Genomic DNA, 17111 nt, shown 5'->3' on the forward strand with positions numbered 1-17111 from the left:
ACTATATTTTCTACATTCTGTTATAAAATATATGATAAAAACAGATGTAGTCATAAATTTAGGCCAAAATGTAATCTGCTGTATGTCTTTTGTAAAAAAAAAAAAAAAAAATACCACTAAGTGTATATTTCTTTTCCACCTGTATTTTTTTATTTTTTATTATATAAACGACCAAACATTTTGGAAAAAAAACATATCCAATGAAAAAAAAAAAATATATAAGTAATTTTGCATTTCTGGGTAGGGGGTGCGCGGCCCCTGCCCACGCTGCTATTCGCAGCCTCAGCTGTCAATCATGAAGTCCCGGCCGGTGCTTACTCACCCGGTCATCGCTGGGTATTACTGACAGGGGAGAGAACTGTATGTAAAATACAGTTCTCTCCCCGGTCAGTTCCTGCACACTGCATAGCAGAGCTATACAAAACAGTGTGCTTACAGTTGAAAGCACACACACAGCTTACTGTGAAACAGCACACAGTTAACCCTTTGATCGCCCCACATGTTAACCCCTTCCTGCCCAGTGCCATTTTGGTCTAAATTGGCCTAAATGTACCACCATTTGTAGACGCTATTGGGATTTTTTTTTTTTTAGCAAAGACATGTAGCAGAATACATTTTGGCCTAAATTTATGACAAAATTAGATTTTAAAATTTTTTTACTGGACATGTTTAATAGCAAAAAGTAAAAAAAAAACGCACAGGCGATCAAATACCACCGAAAGAAAGTTCTAAGGATGTAAATTTCATTTGGGTGCAGCGCTGCATGACTGCGCACTTGTCAGTTAAAGTAACGCAGCGCCGTAATGCAAAAAATGGCCTGCTCAGGAACAGGGGTAAATCCTCTGGAGGGCAAGTCATTAATTGTTTTTTGTGAAAGAAAGTTATAGCGTCTACAAATGATGGTATATATATTTTGGAATATTTATTTATTTTTATACTAATGGCAGTGATCAGCGACTTATAGTAGGACTGTGACAGTGTGGCGGGCAATTTGACACTAATTGATGCTGGGTAGGAACTGACTAAATGACACAAACTAATATAGTGATCAGTTCTAATACTATAAACTGTCACTGTAGTAATGATACTGGCTGGGGGTTAAAATTTAGGGGCAATCTAAGGGTTAACTGTATGCCTAACAATGTTTACTGTGTGTACTGTGTTCTGTTTTTACTAAGCAATGTGGTGTTTTTTTACTCCATGTTTTGCAGGGAGGAAAAACATGGCACATTGCTGCTGTCTGTAGAGAGCCCTCTGTTGTTTACTTACCTGGAAGAGCCGGATCATGGTCATGTACGTGATCTGGCACAGCGGGGTTGATCTGACAGAGTATATATGTGGTAGGCGGCCACCAAGGGGATGTTAACTTTTACATAAATGCAAAAAGTTTTCTACGCTCTCCTATGCCTCTGCTATAGCTGCTTTCTGACCACTGCTGTTTTGCTTACATTTCTAGAGAGCAGCTGTAGCAGCGTGAGTAAGCAGCATAAATGTTATGAATGGATGTTACTGCCGACTCGTAGCCCCCTCTGTGACGTTAACATATATAATTGGGTGAAAAAAAGCAGGTTTTCACAAAAAATATACTGACCCTCTTCTGCTATTCTCTTCCTCTTTCTGGTCATGGGCCCATCTGCTTTCACCTCCTCTCCTTTGTTTGCCACTGGGTCAACATTCACTTTTTCCCCTTCATCTGCATATTGAAGAAGAGCGTGTACCAATTCCAAGAAGATAGCATCATCTAAGACACCGGCACCTGTACATAGAAGTAAGTTAGCGCTCTCTCATAATTAAACAAAATCATATCTAACATATGAGTAGCAACCAATAAGCCATTACAGCAAAATTCGAAGGTATACAGATTAGTAAGACATTTGCCAGAAGTACTAACTAACAGGCTTGCTTGAAAAGGTAGTGTTGTCCATGCAGCTAATGAGATTAATATTGGTTAATTTACTAACACTTGATTAGTTGCCAAGAAAAACAAATTTGTATCAGTTTATATTGTTATCAAAAAAATTCAACACGTGATAACACAGAAGCATGATTTACAATGCCATAACACTGTATAATGCAGGGGTACTCAACCTGTGGCCCACAGGCCACATGTAGCCCTCGCAGCCCTCCAAACTCAAATTGAATGCAGGAGTTTCAGGGCTCTTTCACATGGGATGGATCCATTTAGCAGATACGCTTGCTCAGTGGGGAATCTCTCCGCTGAGCAAGATGACAGCTCTGTGTCCTCTCTCATCTTATCTGATCTGAAGGACAGAAGGGGAATTGGAAATGTCCGTTTACACCCGCGCTCCATAGAGGAGAATGGAGGTTACGATCGGATACACCTGAAAAACGGGCAGGCGGACCCGATCGGAACATTCGTGTGTAAGTTCCCTTAGTGCGCTTTCAGAATGTGCACTACACCCACAAGATATAATAGAAGTCTATAGCCAAGAGCAGCTAACCTGCTTGAAAGCTGCAGGAGCCCTGTGCTGCACAGTAAGGGGTTATTTAAATTTGCAGTTTGGGGGGGCTATAAAACCCCATAGTTGAAACATGTTTTTAAAATTCTTATTCAAATCAGAAAACAAAAATAAGTGACTCACTGCCATGGAAGACATTGGGGAAAATTTCTTAAAACTGGAGCAGCTGTGCATGGCAACCTATTCGCTTCTATCTTCAGCTTGTTCAGGTAAGGTGCTTTCACACTTCTCCTTTGCAGAAACCAAAGTAAAATTGCATATGCATTTTGCTGCATTTTTACCATGTTTCTGGTGCATTTTGCACCTACGAAAAAAAAATGCGACAAAAAAAATGTACCAAAAACGTAACCGTGGGTACGTTTTTGCTGCATTTTTCATTCATTTCAGCCTTGGTTCACACTGATGAACTGCGATTTCTATGTGCTTTCAAGAGCAATTCTGAAGCGATTCTGTAGCCATTCTGGAGTGATTCTGATGCGATGATAAACAGCTCTGATTTCTGTTCTGTCTAATTTTGTGACATTAGAAATAGGTGTATCCCGCACTGAAATCGCATTGCATTTGAACACCTATGTGTTTTCACTGCTGTTTCCATTCAAGTCTATGGGTCTCAAAAACACACCGCATTTCACCAAACACGCACAGGACCCTTTTGGAAATCTAATCGCATTTGGAATGTATAGGTGTGAATATTTTCCGTAGATAGCCATGTTATCTCCCTTGACATGAGAATCTATGCATTCTGGAATGCATAAGATTCACTTCAGCATAAACAAGGGCTCAATGGGGCGGTGCGTTTTGGTGTGTTTTTTTACCGCAACAAATATGCAGCAAGCAGGACTTTGAAAATCGCAACGGACCCACAACTGACCAGCATGAAGAGTCCAAAAGGATTCAATAGTCGTGCATTTTTCTTATGCCTTTTTTAACACAAAAACGGAAGAAAAATGGATCAGTGTGAAAGCATACTTATGCTTTTTAAATGAAAGGCAGAAGTTGATTGGTTACCATGCACAGCTGCTCCATATTCTGGCTGACCCAGTTTTGATAAAGTCCTCTCAATGTTCTTTTAGTTCCTTTGAAATACTTATAAAATAAATCCAAGAGAACAAGGCACATTATAAACAAGAATTAGTTATAGGGTTGTTCCACTAAACAGAGGATAGCATGGTATGAGGCACTAAGACAAATACACTGTCCAAATAGTGGAACATTTTAATACTATAAATACTGTAAATACCTGCATACAAATTATGTAGCTATGTGAACGATGATTTATTTTCTACATTATATGCTTTTCGCAAACTAAACTAGCTGCCTTTTGTTGAAGGGAAAAAAGGCTTGCAAACCTGTTTTAGCTGAGTTGTTGTGTCCTGTAGGAAAGGAATGCCCACACCGAAAGACAAGTTCTCGGTCACGTAAGCTTGGACTTGATGCTATTGCAGATGTCAAATCCATTTCTATGATTGGGTGAAAATTAAAGGCTGCGTAAGTAAACAGCAACAGTGGCAATCTGCAAACAAAATGAACAATCTACATGCTCTACAACCAACCTTCTTCACCATGCACCTTCCCGTCATAATTATTGATGAGCTCTTCAATGAAGGTTTCATCCTCCTCTTTGACCTCATCTCCCATGTAGGGGATGTTACACAGAACAGTTTCATCCTCCACCTCCAGACAGAAAGACAAGTAAAGACACACTAAAACACAAATCTAAATTTAGTACATAAATTTCCTTAAAGAACATTGATAGAAGGATTGGGGAGATTGTGACTTTGTCACTGCAAAGACATGCTGGTAGGTAAATTTGATCATGTCTAAATTGGCCCTTGTATGTGTATAGATGAATGTGAGTTAGGGACTACAGATTGTATGTTCCTTGAGGGCAGGGACCGATGTGAATGTGTAATAAATCTAAAGCACTGTGTAAATTGACAGCACTATATAAGTACCTGTAATAAAAAAACAATGTTGACCTCTGCGGTCTGGCTCAGGTGATTTAGTCAGCCGATAGTGATATATCAGACATAGGCTAGTTTGTTAATCCAGTAACTCCTGAAAAGCCTAGGGTGCTGAAAAGAAGACACTATGGGGTTGATTTGCTAAAACTGGAGGAGTACAAAATCCTGGTGCAGTTCTGCATAGAAGCCAAACAGCTTCTAGGCTTTTTTGTTAAAAGAGAAGTATGGGGGAAAAAAATTTCTTTAAAATCATACTTGCCTAGGTAGATGAGGGATCGGTCCGATGGTGCATCTGTCTGCCGCCGGCTCTAAGGGTGAGAACGTAGTGATCACATATGGCCACGATCCTTCCCCAGCATGGACTGGCTCTGTGACCTCAGCCGACAGCAGACTTCAGCCCGCTGTCAGCTGAAAACAGGTCACAGGAGTGCAGAATGAACTGCACTCCTGTGACCCACAAAGAGAAGTACAGCCAAAAGGGCTTTGGCTGTACTTTTCCTTTAAAGCTTATTTGTATAAGCTGAAGTTAGAAGCTGATTGGCTACCATGCACACCTGCACCAGATTTTGCACTCTACAATTTTAGTAAGTCAACCTCATTAATAATAATAACAACAACTAATATTGCCTTCACCTACAGGTGAAACTCGAAAAATTAGAATATCGTGCAAGAGTGCATTTATTTCAGTAATGCAACTTAAAAGGTGAAACTAATATATGAGATAGACTCATTACATGCAAAGCAAGATAGTTCAAGCCGTGATTTGTCATTGTGATGATTATGGCTTACAGCTCATGAAAACCCCAAATCCACAATCTCAGAAAATTAGAATATTACATGCAATCAATAAAACAAGGATTGTACATAGAACAATATCGGACCTCTGAAAAGTATAAGCATGCATATGTACTCAGTACTTGGTTTGGGACCCTTTTGCAGCAATTACTGCCACAATGAGGCATGGCATGGAAGCTATCAGCCTGTGGCACTGCCAGGGGCGGACTGACCATTTGGAAACTCAGGCACTGCCCGAGGGCCCGGGGTCAGTAGGGGGCCCCATGAGATGCCCCTGTTACCTTTTTCATAGGCTTTTTTGAGTTTGGGCAAGGGCACAGGGGCCCAATGATCCCCTATTGCCTGGGGGCCCCATGAGTTGTCAGTCCACCCCTGGGCACTGCTGAGGTGTTATGGAAGACCAGGATGCTTCAGTAGCGGCCTTCAGCTCTTCTGCATTGTTCGGTCTCATGTCTCTCATCTTTCTCTTGGCAATGCCCCATAGATTATCTATGGGCTTCAGGTCAGGCGAGTTTGCTGGCCAATCAAGCACAGTAATCCCACGGTCATTGAACCAGATTTTGATGCTTTTGGCAGTGCGGGCAGGTGCCAAGTCCTGCTGGAAAATGAAGTCCCCATAATCCCCATAAAGCTCGTCTGCGGAAGGAAGCATGAAGTGCTCCAAAATCTCCTGGTAGACGGCTGCATTGACCCTGGACTTAATGAAGCACAGTGGACCAACACCAGCAGATGACATGGCTCCCCAAATCAACACAGACTGTGGAAACTTCACACTGGACTTCAAGCATCTTCCAGTGTGTGCCTCTCCATTCTTCCTCCATACTCTGGGTCCTTGGTTTCCAAATGAGATGCAAAAGTTGCTCTCATCAGAAAAGAGGACTTTGGACCACTGAGCAACAGACCAGGTCTGTTTTTCTTTAGCCCAGGTAAGATGCTTCTGATGTTGTTTTTTTTTGTTCAGGAGTGGCTTGACAAGAGGAATACGACATTTGAAGCCCTTGTCCAGGATCCGTCTGTGTGTGGTGGCTCTTAATGCACTGACTCCAGCCTCAGTCCACTCCTTGTGAAAGTCCCCAACACTTTTGAATGGCCTTTTCCTGACAATCCTCTCCAGGCTGCGGTCATTCCTGCTGCTTGTGCACCTTTTTCTTCCACACTTTTCCCTTCCACATAACTTTCTATTAATGTGCTTTAATACAGCACTTTGGGAACATCCAACTTCTTTTGCCATCACCTTTTGAGGCTTTCCCTCCTTATGGAGGGTGTCAATGATGGTTTTCTGCACAACTGTCAGGTCAGCAGTCTTTCCCATGATTGTGATTCCTACTGAACCAGACTGTGGGACTCAGGAACCCTTTGCAGGTGTTATGGCTTAATTAGCTGATTAGGGTGGGACACTTTGAGCCTAGAATATTGCACCTTTTCACAATATTCTAATTTTCTGAGATTGTGGATATGGGGTTTTCATGAGCTGTAAGCCATAATCATCACAATTATGACAAATCATGGCTTGATCTATCTTGCTTTGCATGTAATGAGTCTATCTCATATGTCAGTTTCACCGTTTAAGTTGAATTACTGAAATAAATGAACTTTTGCACGACATTCTAATTTTTCGAGTTTCACCTGTATATTGGGTTCTCCATATTTCTGGGAACATCCAACACAAATCCATACATGGAATGTGAGACTGATGTTAAACATCTCCTCACTCACTTTAAAGAAGCGGATTAGTGATCAACCCCTTACTTATGTCTTAATATACTGTAATGTTCATGGGCTGTACCTCCTGGTGTGTAGTTCCCTCAGTTTGAGTGCCAGATTTTTTAGGATAAGCCAGCAGGCCATCAGAACAAAGCCATGGATTTGAGTTATTTACATGTGACATTAAAGCAAACCTAAACCCAAGAGCAAAGATTGATAGTATCTCAGCTTACTTGTCCTTGGGTGTGGTGGTTGCATTAGTTTTTTTTTGTCGCACTTTTTTTTCTTTATTTGAACCTTGTAATGCTGCCATTACCACACTTCCTGTCCAAAGGTGTCAACCATACTGAGCAGTGTTGACACCCTAGCACAAGAAGTGTGTCAGGCCTACATAACACTGTTTTATGGAAAAGAGAGGGAAATGTTATGTAGTCCTAACAGGGGAGGTGTTTTGTAGTCCACACAGATAGCAACAATGCTGACTTATAATAGTCCAGAGGCAGGGAGCACAAGAATGTATCTGCTCAAAAGATTTCTGGCTGGAGAAACAGCTATTTTTTTCACTTGTAGAACAAACAGAAAAAAACTTACATTAGTATATTAGACAAACTAAAAGGAAGCAAATCAAAGAAATATTGTTAGCATTTACATACACTTTAATGTAGGTTTAGTCTATTTATAAAATGGAGGAGTTGGGCTATATTGAAGAGGATAAAGGGGAAGTATTTAAGGAAATTTGGAGAAAGTGGCGTGAATTTAAAACATCAAAAAGATATTTACAAATAAGAGGTGATACAATAGTAGACATGAGGAATTAAAACAGCTTAAAGGAATTTAGAGAAATAATATTGTTTACAGGAGGGGAAAGAGAAGTTTAAGATTGCTATGGACAAGGGGTTTTCTAGGGGGAGGGTAGGTTTTTTGGGGGGAAGAAGAGGGGATGTGTTTGAATAATAATGTTGATATTTATGTATTTATGTTTTTTGTTATATATGTTGTCAAATTTTTTATATAAAGGAAAATTAATAATAAAAGAGATAATAATAATAATAAAAAAAATGTAGGTCTAGTCGGTCAACCACATCTTAATAATCCTGTACCAATCTAGCACTGTCCCATCTGCAGCACCACTGTTCCCTCTCTCTGGTCTCACAGGCGGCTATGAGAGCAGCAGGAGACTTTGGCTCATGCTGCTGTCAATCAAATCCTGTGAGGAGGGAGCAGGGGGGGCATTGTTGAGCTGCGCTGTGTGCATCTATAGACACACACAGTCCCGCTTGGGAGCACGCCCACACAGGTGCCCCCTGGGAACAGGACTTGCACTGTGAGAGCACTCGTAAGAAGAGGGAGCAGACAGCGCTGGCAGGGATTTCAGAAGAGGAGGATCATGGCCTCAGAATAGGTAAGTATAACATTTTGTTTTTAATTTTAAATTAAAAAAATGCCTTTACAATCATATTAATCTAGTTATAAAATGAAGAAAACAACAATCTTGTAACAAGTGTATCTTTGTTAAAGTGGTTCTAAAGGCTCAAGGTTTTTTACCTTCATGCATTCTAGGCATGAAGGAAAAAATCCTTCTGTGTGTAGCAGCTCCCCCTAACACTTACCTGAGCACCCTCTTGATCCAGCTATGTCGGCGAGAGCCTCGGTTCTCTGGGGATTCTCACTCCTGATTGGCTGAGGCAGCAACGGGAGCCATTGGCTCATGCTGTTGTCAATTACAGCCAGTGAGACAATCAGGGGAGGGTAGGGCCAAGTAGTGGCTCTGTGTGTGAATAAGCAAAGCCATGGCTCTGAAGCGCACCTACTCGGGTACCCCCATAGCAAACTGGGGGCATCCAGCAGGAGAAAGGGGCTAGGACACCGGCAGGGGGCCCGAAATGAGGAGGATCCGGACTGCTCTGTGCAAAACCACAGCACAGAGCAGGTAGGTGTAGACATATTTGTTATTCTTAAGAAAAAAAAAAAACCAAGACCTTAGTATCACTTTAAGGTATAAAGCCCCACTATTTTCTACTGTTAAATCACAGATTTGAATGCACAACTGAATGAACTGAGGCAAAGAGCAAACTGATGGATTCATATACATAATGTAATTGATAAATAACATTTAACGAAGTCAACAAAACAACAAAACATTTAGATATATTTGAGAGAGAGATGATATTATATAGGATCATCCCTGAGTATTTGAAACTAAGCAGACTGAAGGACTGACTGGATGGCTCATAACATATTTACACACATGACAATAAAGTTAAAGTTATACAACATACCATGAAATTTTGCTGCAGAGGTGACCAAGAGTACATAATGGGAACAAGTGCCACAGTGTTCAGAGACCTTGTGGATACAGTCTGAACAGCAAATCCAGGAAAGCTACTTTCTACAGTGCACTAAAAAAAAGAAAAAAGTACTCAGTTACCTTTACATGAACTACCTGTGTTATAATAGGAAGGACTAACAGTAGGAGTAAGCACGAGAACATCAAACTTACTACAATTAAAGTGACTATAGTGAAATCATATAATTAAAGCGGAACTTAACTCTCTCAGTCAACAGTGATTATTTTTAATACTTATCCACTTGCCCTCCTCAGGATTTACTCCACTTCCTGACCAGGCCATTTTTTGTGTTACGGTGCTGCGTTACTTTGACTGACAATTGCGCGGATATGCAACGCTGCACCCAAATGAAATTTACGTCCTTTTTTCCCCCACAAATTTAGTTTTCTTTCGGTGGTATTTGATCGCCTGTGCATTTTTAAATTTTTTTTGTGCTATAAAAAAAATGACCGACAATTTTGAGAAAAAAAACAATATTTTTGCCTTTTTGCTATTAAACATGTCCAGTAAAAAAATTTTTAAAAGATCAAATTTCGTTATAAAGTTAGGCCACAATGTATACTGCTACATGTCTTTGCTAAAAAAAAAAAAAAAAATCCCAATACGTGTAAATTAATTGGTTTACGTGAAAGGTATAGCGCTTACAAATGGTGGTATAGATACAGGAATTTTTTTTTTTTTTTTTTTACTAGTAATGGCAGCGATCAGCGACTTTTAGAGGGACTGCGGAGGGTATTCTGACACTGGGGGAAACTGACTTGGTGTCACTGACATCCCCAGAGACACCAATACAGTGATCAGTGCGAAAAAAAACACTGACACTGTACTAATGGCACTGGGCAGGAAGGGGTTAACATGAGGGGTGATCAAAGGGTTAACTGTGAGTTGGGGGTGTTTTACTGGGGGACGGTGTATTGGTGCTTCACTGTAAGGACACTGCTCTGGATGGTTGTACTGTGCACAGCCATCCAGAGCAGTGTGCCCGAGCCGACAGGGGTGAGGACTGTTAGTAAACAAAGCAGCCCTCCCCCCGTCGGAGATCCTCAGTAATCACTGGGCGGTGGCAGGTAATCACCGGCCGAGACACGGTGATTGACAGCCACAGCCGCGAATGGCGGCACGGGCAGGGCACGTGCTCCCTACTCGGAAATGCAAAATCACTTATATATTGATTTGAAATATTGAAATATAATGATTTTGCGCACCCCTGCCACCCTGTAGCAGTATATCTGCTATAGGGCGGAAGGGAAGCAGTTATGCTGTAAATTGATAGGAAAGTATATTATATTTACTTGTTTAAAACGTTTTTGTTTGCATTTCTTCAGTTACTTCCTGGTTTCCATGCCTAGGTAAATTATGTCATACATCCTAGAAGTCTTTAGGAGGGGAAGTGGGGAGGAATGGTTTTCTCAGCTAAGCACATCCCCCTGCATGCATGCCTGAGTTAGGGGTAGATGGATTCCAGAAAGTAAATGCTACATGAATCATCTGCTCTTACTTAAGATGGCCATGGCCAGAAATGCTAGGGGTGCTTTTCAAAATGATTTCTCAGAAAAATAAAGATTGGAGACATGGATGGATGGGTGAGTTTGCTTTGAATAATAACAATTAATTAAACAGCATTTTCATTTTCTGGTGCTCAGATTCAGCGTAATTCCACTTTGAAACATGAGTGAGTCCTTTTTCACATTGGCGTACTTAAGTGTATGCCCATGCAAGAGCCACACAGGTATGCACAGATGTTCAGAATCCCCTGCAGGTGCAGTTAGTCCCATCCATGTCAGTTAGGACGCAATGACTGCATGGACACAGACACTGCTTCCAATAGGACAGTTGTGCAGGTGCAGGTCCCCAAACGCAGACAGCCTGAGTTCGGGGATGTACACCCAACTGATGAGCTCTTCTCTTTAGGCTACGTTCACACTAGCGTTGTGTGCAGGCGGCAGAGAGGTATTTGGGAAGCGTTTTTACCGCTTCCCAATGCCTCTGACAATTCTGCACATTGCAGCACATGGTGCTGTTCTAACGGGAGCGTTAGCATCACGGCAAAACGGAAGCCTCTGGTCGAGTCAGGAGGCGTTGAAGCTTCCTATTCTAGTCTATGGTGCTGCTCCCGGCCGGCGTTTGCGGTGTGGTTGCGGGGCATTTGCGGAGCGGTAACACCATTCAAACTTCATTATAGGTGTTTGTGGGGCGTTTTTAACGCTTGGCAAACGCCTAGCAACCGCCACTAAACCGTGCATGCGGCGTTTGCCGAGCATTAAAAAGCGCTCCGCAAACGCCGGACCAACGCTTGCCAACCGCTATAGGGGCGTTTGGCAAGCGTTGGTAAAACAGTCAAGTGTGAACGAGCCCTAACACTCCTATCTTCTTGTACTGCTTTTCCCTCCCTCTCCCTGAGCTCCGCTGTGCAGGAGACTGCAACAGGATGATGGCAAGCCAAATTCAGGCGCTTACGTTGCTTGCATTTAAAAAAAAAAAAAAAAAAAAACTATATTTAGCAAATGTAATTGTCAATACAGTGCTGCAATAATTTTGTCTTTTATATCTGCCTGGAGTTAAAGTGTAACTAAAGGCAAAACTGTTTTTTTAGTTTTGGATAGAGTGAAGAGGGAACCCCTCACTTTGAAGGGATTTCCTCTGACTTCCTATTTTGGTTATTGGTCAGGAAGTGAAAGAAAATTTCCCAAAAGGGACACAAAGAGCAAAAGTAAATCCTGGTATAACCCTTCCTTAGAGCCCGTTAACATATATGAGGATTAGATGCGGTTTGAACCGCATCCAATCCGCATAAGATGTGCAATATCATTGCTTCCTATGGTGCCTGTTCACATATGTCCGGTGCACAGCCAATGCAGATACAGTGTGGATTTCAGTGTGGTTTTAAAAAGAGTCATCCAATTTCTGAGCAGTGGCTTCGGGTTCAGGTGTGGATTACAGGCTGCTGACTTCTATGGGAGCAGTTCCTAAACCGCATATGTGTGAAGAGGATAAGATCCTGAGCTAATCCTGATGTGAACCGTTGAACAGCTACTATGTCAATTAGTTGTGAAACTTGATCTTCAATATGCACCGCATGTGTGTGAATCCGCTCTTAAAAATGTTTTGCATTTAGGTCTACTTTAACCACTTGCCCTCCAGAGGCTTTACCCCCCTTAATGACCAGGCCTCTTTTTGCTACTCGGCGCTGCACTAATTCAACTCATAATTGAGCAGTCATGCAATGCTGTACCAAACCAAATGTACACAAATAGAGCTTTCTTTCGGTGGTATTTGATCACCTGTGCGCTTTTTATTTTTCGCGCTATAAACAAAAAAAGACTGAAAAGTTTGAAGAAAAACAATATTTTTTTACGTTCGGCTATAAAAAATATATAGTAAACTCAAACTTGGTTATAAATTTAGGCCAAAATTTATTTTGCTACATGTTTTTGGTAAAAAAAAAAATCCCAATAAATGTATATGGATTGCTTTGTGTGACAGTTACAGCATCTACAAACTAGGGTATAGATACTGCAATCTACGCCTTTTTTTGTAATACAGCGCTGCGCTAGTTTAACTGACAATAGCGCGTTCATGCAATACAGTACATAAATTAAATGTACGTCTTTTTTTCACACAAGTAGAGCTTTCTTTTGGTGGTATTTGATCACCTGTGCGCTTTTTATTTTTGGCGCCGCTATAAACAAAAAGTTTTGAGGAAATTTGTTTTTTAAAAAAACAATATTTTCTAATTTCTGTCAACAAATATCCCAAAAAACTAAAATTTTGTCATAAATTCTGCTACATGTTTTTGGTTTAAAAAATCCCAATAAATGTATATTTATTGCTTTGTGTGAAAGTTATAGCATCTACAAACTATGGTATAGATAATGGAATTTACACAGCTTTTACTTTCTGACTGCCCATCACATTTCTTGAGGTGCTAAAATACCAGGACAGTACAAACACCCCCAAATGAACCCTTTTCGGAAAGTAGACACCCTAAGCTATCTGTTGAGAGGCATATTGAGTCCATGGAAGACTTATTTTTTTTCCACAAGTTTGTGGAAAATGACAAAAACATTTCTTTTTTACACAAAGTTGTCATTTAAATGATATATTTCTTACACAAGCCATGTGGAATTACACCCCAAAATAAATTTTGCTACTTCTACCGAGTATGGGGATACCACATGTGTGAGACTTTTTGGGAGCCTAGCCACATACAGGAGCCTGAAATCCAATGACCACTTTGAAAGCCTGAAGGTGTGTAACTTCCTCACTATCTATCACAGTTTCGAAGGCCCTGAAATGCCAGGATATCAACAACCCCCCACCCCCAAATGACCCCTTTTTGAAAAGTAGACACCCCAAGGAATTTAAAAAGAGGCATGGTGAGTATTTTGCAGATCTAATTTTTTCCTCACAAGGTTTTGAAATATAAAAAAAGAAAAGAAAAAATATGTCTGGTTTTTTTATTAATTTTCCAAAAACTTGTAGCAACAAACGAGATCTGCAAACTACTCACCATGCTTCTTATCAAATTCCTTGGGGTGTCTACTTTCCAAAAATGGGTCATTTGGGGGGGGGGGGGGGTTGGTGCTATCCTGGCATTTCAGAGCCTCCAAAACTGTGATAGGTAGTCAGGAAGTGTGATGAGACTGCCAAAACGTCTCTCACATGTGGTACCCCCATACTCAGAAGAAGTAACAGAAAGTATTTTGGGGAGCAATTCAACATATATCCATGGCATGTGTGCGCAATATATCATTTAAGTGACAATTTTATGTAAAAAAAAAAAAAAAAGTTTTGTCATTTTTCAAAAACTTGTGGTAAAAAAATAAATTCTTCTATTGATTCAATATGCCTCTCAGCAAATAGTTTGATGTGTCTACTTTCCAAAAAGGGGTCGTTTTGGGGGGTGGGGGCATTTTATGCCCAGCATTATAAGTTTATGCCACACATCACTCACTCTTCTAACCACCTGAAGACCAAGCCTTCTCTGACACTTTTTGTTCCCATGAAAAAAAATCTGTATTTTTTGCTAGGAAATTAATTTAAACCCCCAACTATTATATATTTTTTTAAAGCAAACACCCTAGTAAATAAAATGGTGGGTGCTGCAATTTTTTATGTCACATAATATTCGCACAGCGATTTTTCAAACGCAATTTAAAAAACACAAAAACACTTTTTTTACTTTTATTGCACAAAAACACAATATATTGGCCAATTATTTGGTAAAATTAAAAGATGATGGTATGCAGAGTAAATAGATACCAAACATGACATGCTTTAAAACTGCGCATGCCCCGTGCAATGGCAACAAACTGCATACGTTCGCCAGCTGACACAAATTATACTAGGATCATGCCTGCAGCTGTAGGCATCATCCTGGTAAAACCATTCAAAGTCCAGTGATATACCAGTACGTCGCTGGTCCTTGTTGGGTATACATGCTATGTTCTTTTGGTTTTTTTTTTTGTATGTATCCTGTAGGCTGAGAATGAAAAAAAAGAGAAGAAATCTCTGCCAAAAAAGTGTGTGGTCTGCCCACCATTAGAATATACTGCCCTGCATCCACACACTTCTAATGGTGGGCACACATTAGGTCATGCGGTGCCACATGCGCCAGTTCCAAGATTGTATAAATGTCTAAATCAGGCATGTCCAAAGTCCGGCCCGCGGGCCATTTACGGCCCGGGGGTCGGTTTAATACGGCCCTCCAACAGCCCTCCCTGCTCTGTGCAATGTGGCCCTCCCACGGCCCTCCCTTCTATGGCAGACAGTCTTCTGCTTGAGAGCAGAGGGCAGTGCGCATGCCTGACTGTGGCGCGTTCTCCCTGGTCTGTGTAAATGTGGCTGTCGCATGGCCCTCCCTTCTGTGGCAGACAGTCTTCTGCTTGAGAGCAGTGCGCATGCGTGATTGCGCCGCGCTGGGAGCGACAGAGGGCGGTGACGTCAGGGCCGGTCTTCCAGCGTGAAGTGCGTTTCTCTTCCCCTCCTGCCTGCCGAGCAGAGACTTCAGCTCCAGCTACCTTTTTCACCCTTCACATTAGTGCAGGTAAGTTTTTTTTAAATTTATTTTCAATACATTGTGAAAACTCAACTGTCAGTTGATCTTAATGTTATAAAATGAAAAGTATGTCGTTTGCAATTAACTTGGCATAAAATAATTTATTTGCATTTAATTGTAATGGTTCAAAGAATGTTCAGAAAAATGTTCGGCCCTCCACCATGTTCACTTCATCCAATCTGGCCCTCTTTGAAAAAAGTTTGGACACCCCTGGTCTAAATAGTGGCACGCTTGAAGAAAAATTGTCCACATATAAGTGGTACCCCATATGGAAAAAGGATGACACCAAGTCCCAAACTATCTTGCCACTGCTCCCCATGTAGTCTGGGCATCCGGGGAGCTCCACGTGATCCGGGGAGCTCCATCTTTTCCCTCGTAAATCCGAAACTTATAAGTATAGCCTGTTGCCCTCTCACAGGTCTACATCTTGACCCCATATCTGGCACGCTTGCTGGGAAGAGATTATTTAAATGCAAGACGGCCAGATAAATTAATGAGGGATTCATCAACGCAGATTTTTTGCTGGGGAGTATAGACATCTGTAAATTTTTGGTTAAGGTGATTTACGAGGGGCTGAATTTTGTGGAGCTGGTCAAATTCAGGGTCACCCCGAGGATGACAGTGTATTGTCATTGAAATGCATAAAATACATTATATTCTCATATCTATGCCTGTCCATGGCAGCAGAGAACACGGGCATATGATGAATTGGGTCTGTGGACCAATACAACCGCAGTTTTTTTTTTTTTTCAATGCCCATGTTGAGGGTTATACTCCAAAAAAATATAAATTTGAAAATGTAATGGGTTTCCATGCGAATAGTCTGGCAAGGTTTGAATATGGGTTGGCGGCGATAAATTGTTGCTTTGATCCACAATCAATGCATACAGATCTTCCATGAAAAACAGCTCCAAAAAATCAAGGGGAGGAGTTAAATTTGCTACTTTCACCTGAATTCCGGGTTGAGCAGTGAATGGGGGAAGTACGGGTGCTGCAGAATTTGTGGGTTGCCAATCAGAAGGATACTAAGAGCTCTATGGGCCTGTGTGCGAATTCTTGGTGGTTGCGGGACAATACTTGTGCTCGCTACCATACCAGCTTGTACTGCACTTATGGGACTCGCTACATCACCAAGTCATACTGCAGTGCTGGTGGTATTATTATTATTATACAGGATTTATATAGCGCCAACAGTTTGCTCAGCGCTGTACAATATAAAGGGAGACAATACAGCAACAATACAGTTCAATACAAGAGGGTTAGGAGGGCATGATCTTGGGAGCTTACAATCTAAGAGGTATGTGAAAGACCAGGATGCACTAGACCGCTGGTGCTCGCCAGTTCACCAAAAGGTAGCGTGGCACTAGTACTGGCACTCTGCTGCATATGAGAGTCATCAAACTTTACTGGCAAGTGCTAAAAGAGATCAGGCCTGATTCTGCGAATACTGCGGTTTTGTGTGCAATTTATCAAGTGACAGTGACCTACTGACACTGCACTTGCTGAAGAAGAAGAAGGGGGGGGGTAAGCGTAGGGGCTAAATGCAGGTGCTGGCAGGTGCCGGGGCTGATCCCGCTAACGCCGCATTTTGGGGGAAGCTATACTAATGTGAACGCTGGTATAGTGCTGGTAAGATAATGATCTGTTCAGACACTATACTAGCAATACAGTAAAGGTTTATTGTGTATAAGCGTCTTCCTGGCAATCAAGGGGTTACAAGTGATTACTGGTGTACTGATGGGCAATCTGACACCATCTGGGA

At 41.4% G+C, this 17111-nt stretch overlaps 1 protein-coding gene across 6 annotated transcripts in view; it reads right to left on the reverse strand.

Annotated features, from left to right (window-relative positions):
- The window catches only part of EZH1 (enhancer of zeste 1 polycomb repressive complex 2 subunit), a 193452-nt gene that overhangs the window by 121635 nt on the left and 54706 nt on the right, over window positions 1-17111 (reverse strand). For all 6 annotated transcript variants that reach the window (XR_016311529.1, XM_089668770.1, XM_089668768.1 and 3 more), the window contains 4 exons: window positions 9223-9342; window positions 4034-4154; window positions 3830-3940; window positions 1592-1756 (listed from right to left, as the gene is read on the reverse strand). Coding sequence is in view for 5 of the 6 variants with exons in the window: in XM_089668770.1 (XP_089524896.1) it covers window positions 1592-1756; window positions 3830-3940; window positions 4034-4154; window positions 9223-9342 (517 nt within the window). In the remaining variant the exon portion in view is untranslated. The remainder of the gene's footprint in view (window positions 1-1591; window positions 1757-3829; window positions 3941-4033; window positions 4155-9222; window positions 9343-17111) is intronic.

Source organism: Staurois parvus, unplaced genomic scaffold (assembly GCF_062004578.1).
Source record: "Staurois parvus isolate SC_StPar_1 unplaced genomic scaffold, SC_StPar_1.0 ptg000063l, whole genome shotgun sequence".
Classification (NCBI taxonomy): domain Eukaryota; kingdom Metazoa; phylum Chordata; class Amphibia; order Anura; family Ranidae; genus Staurois; species Staurois parvus.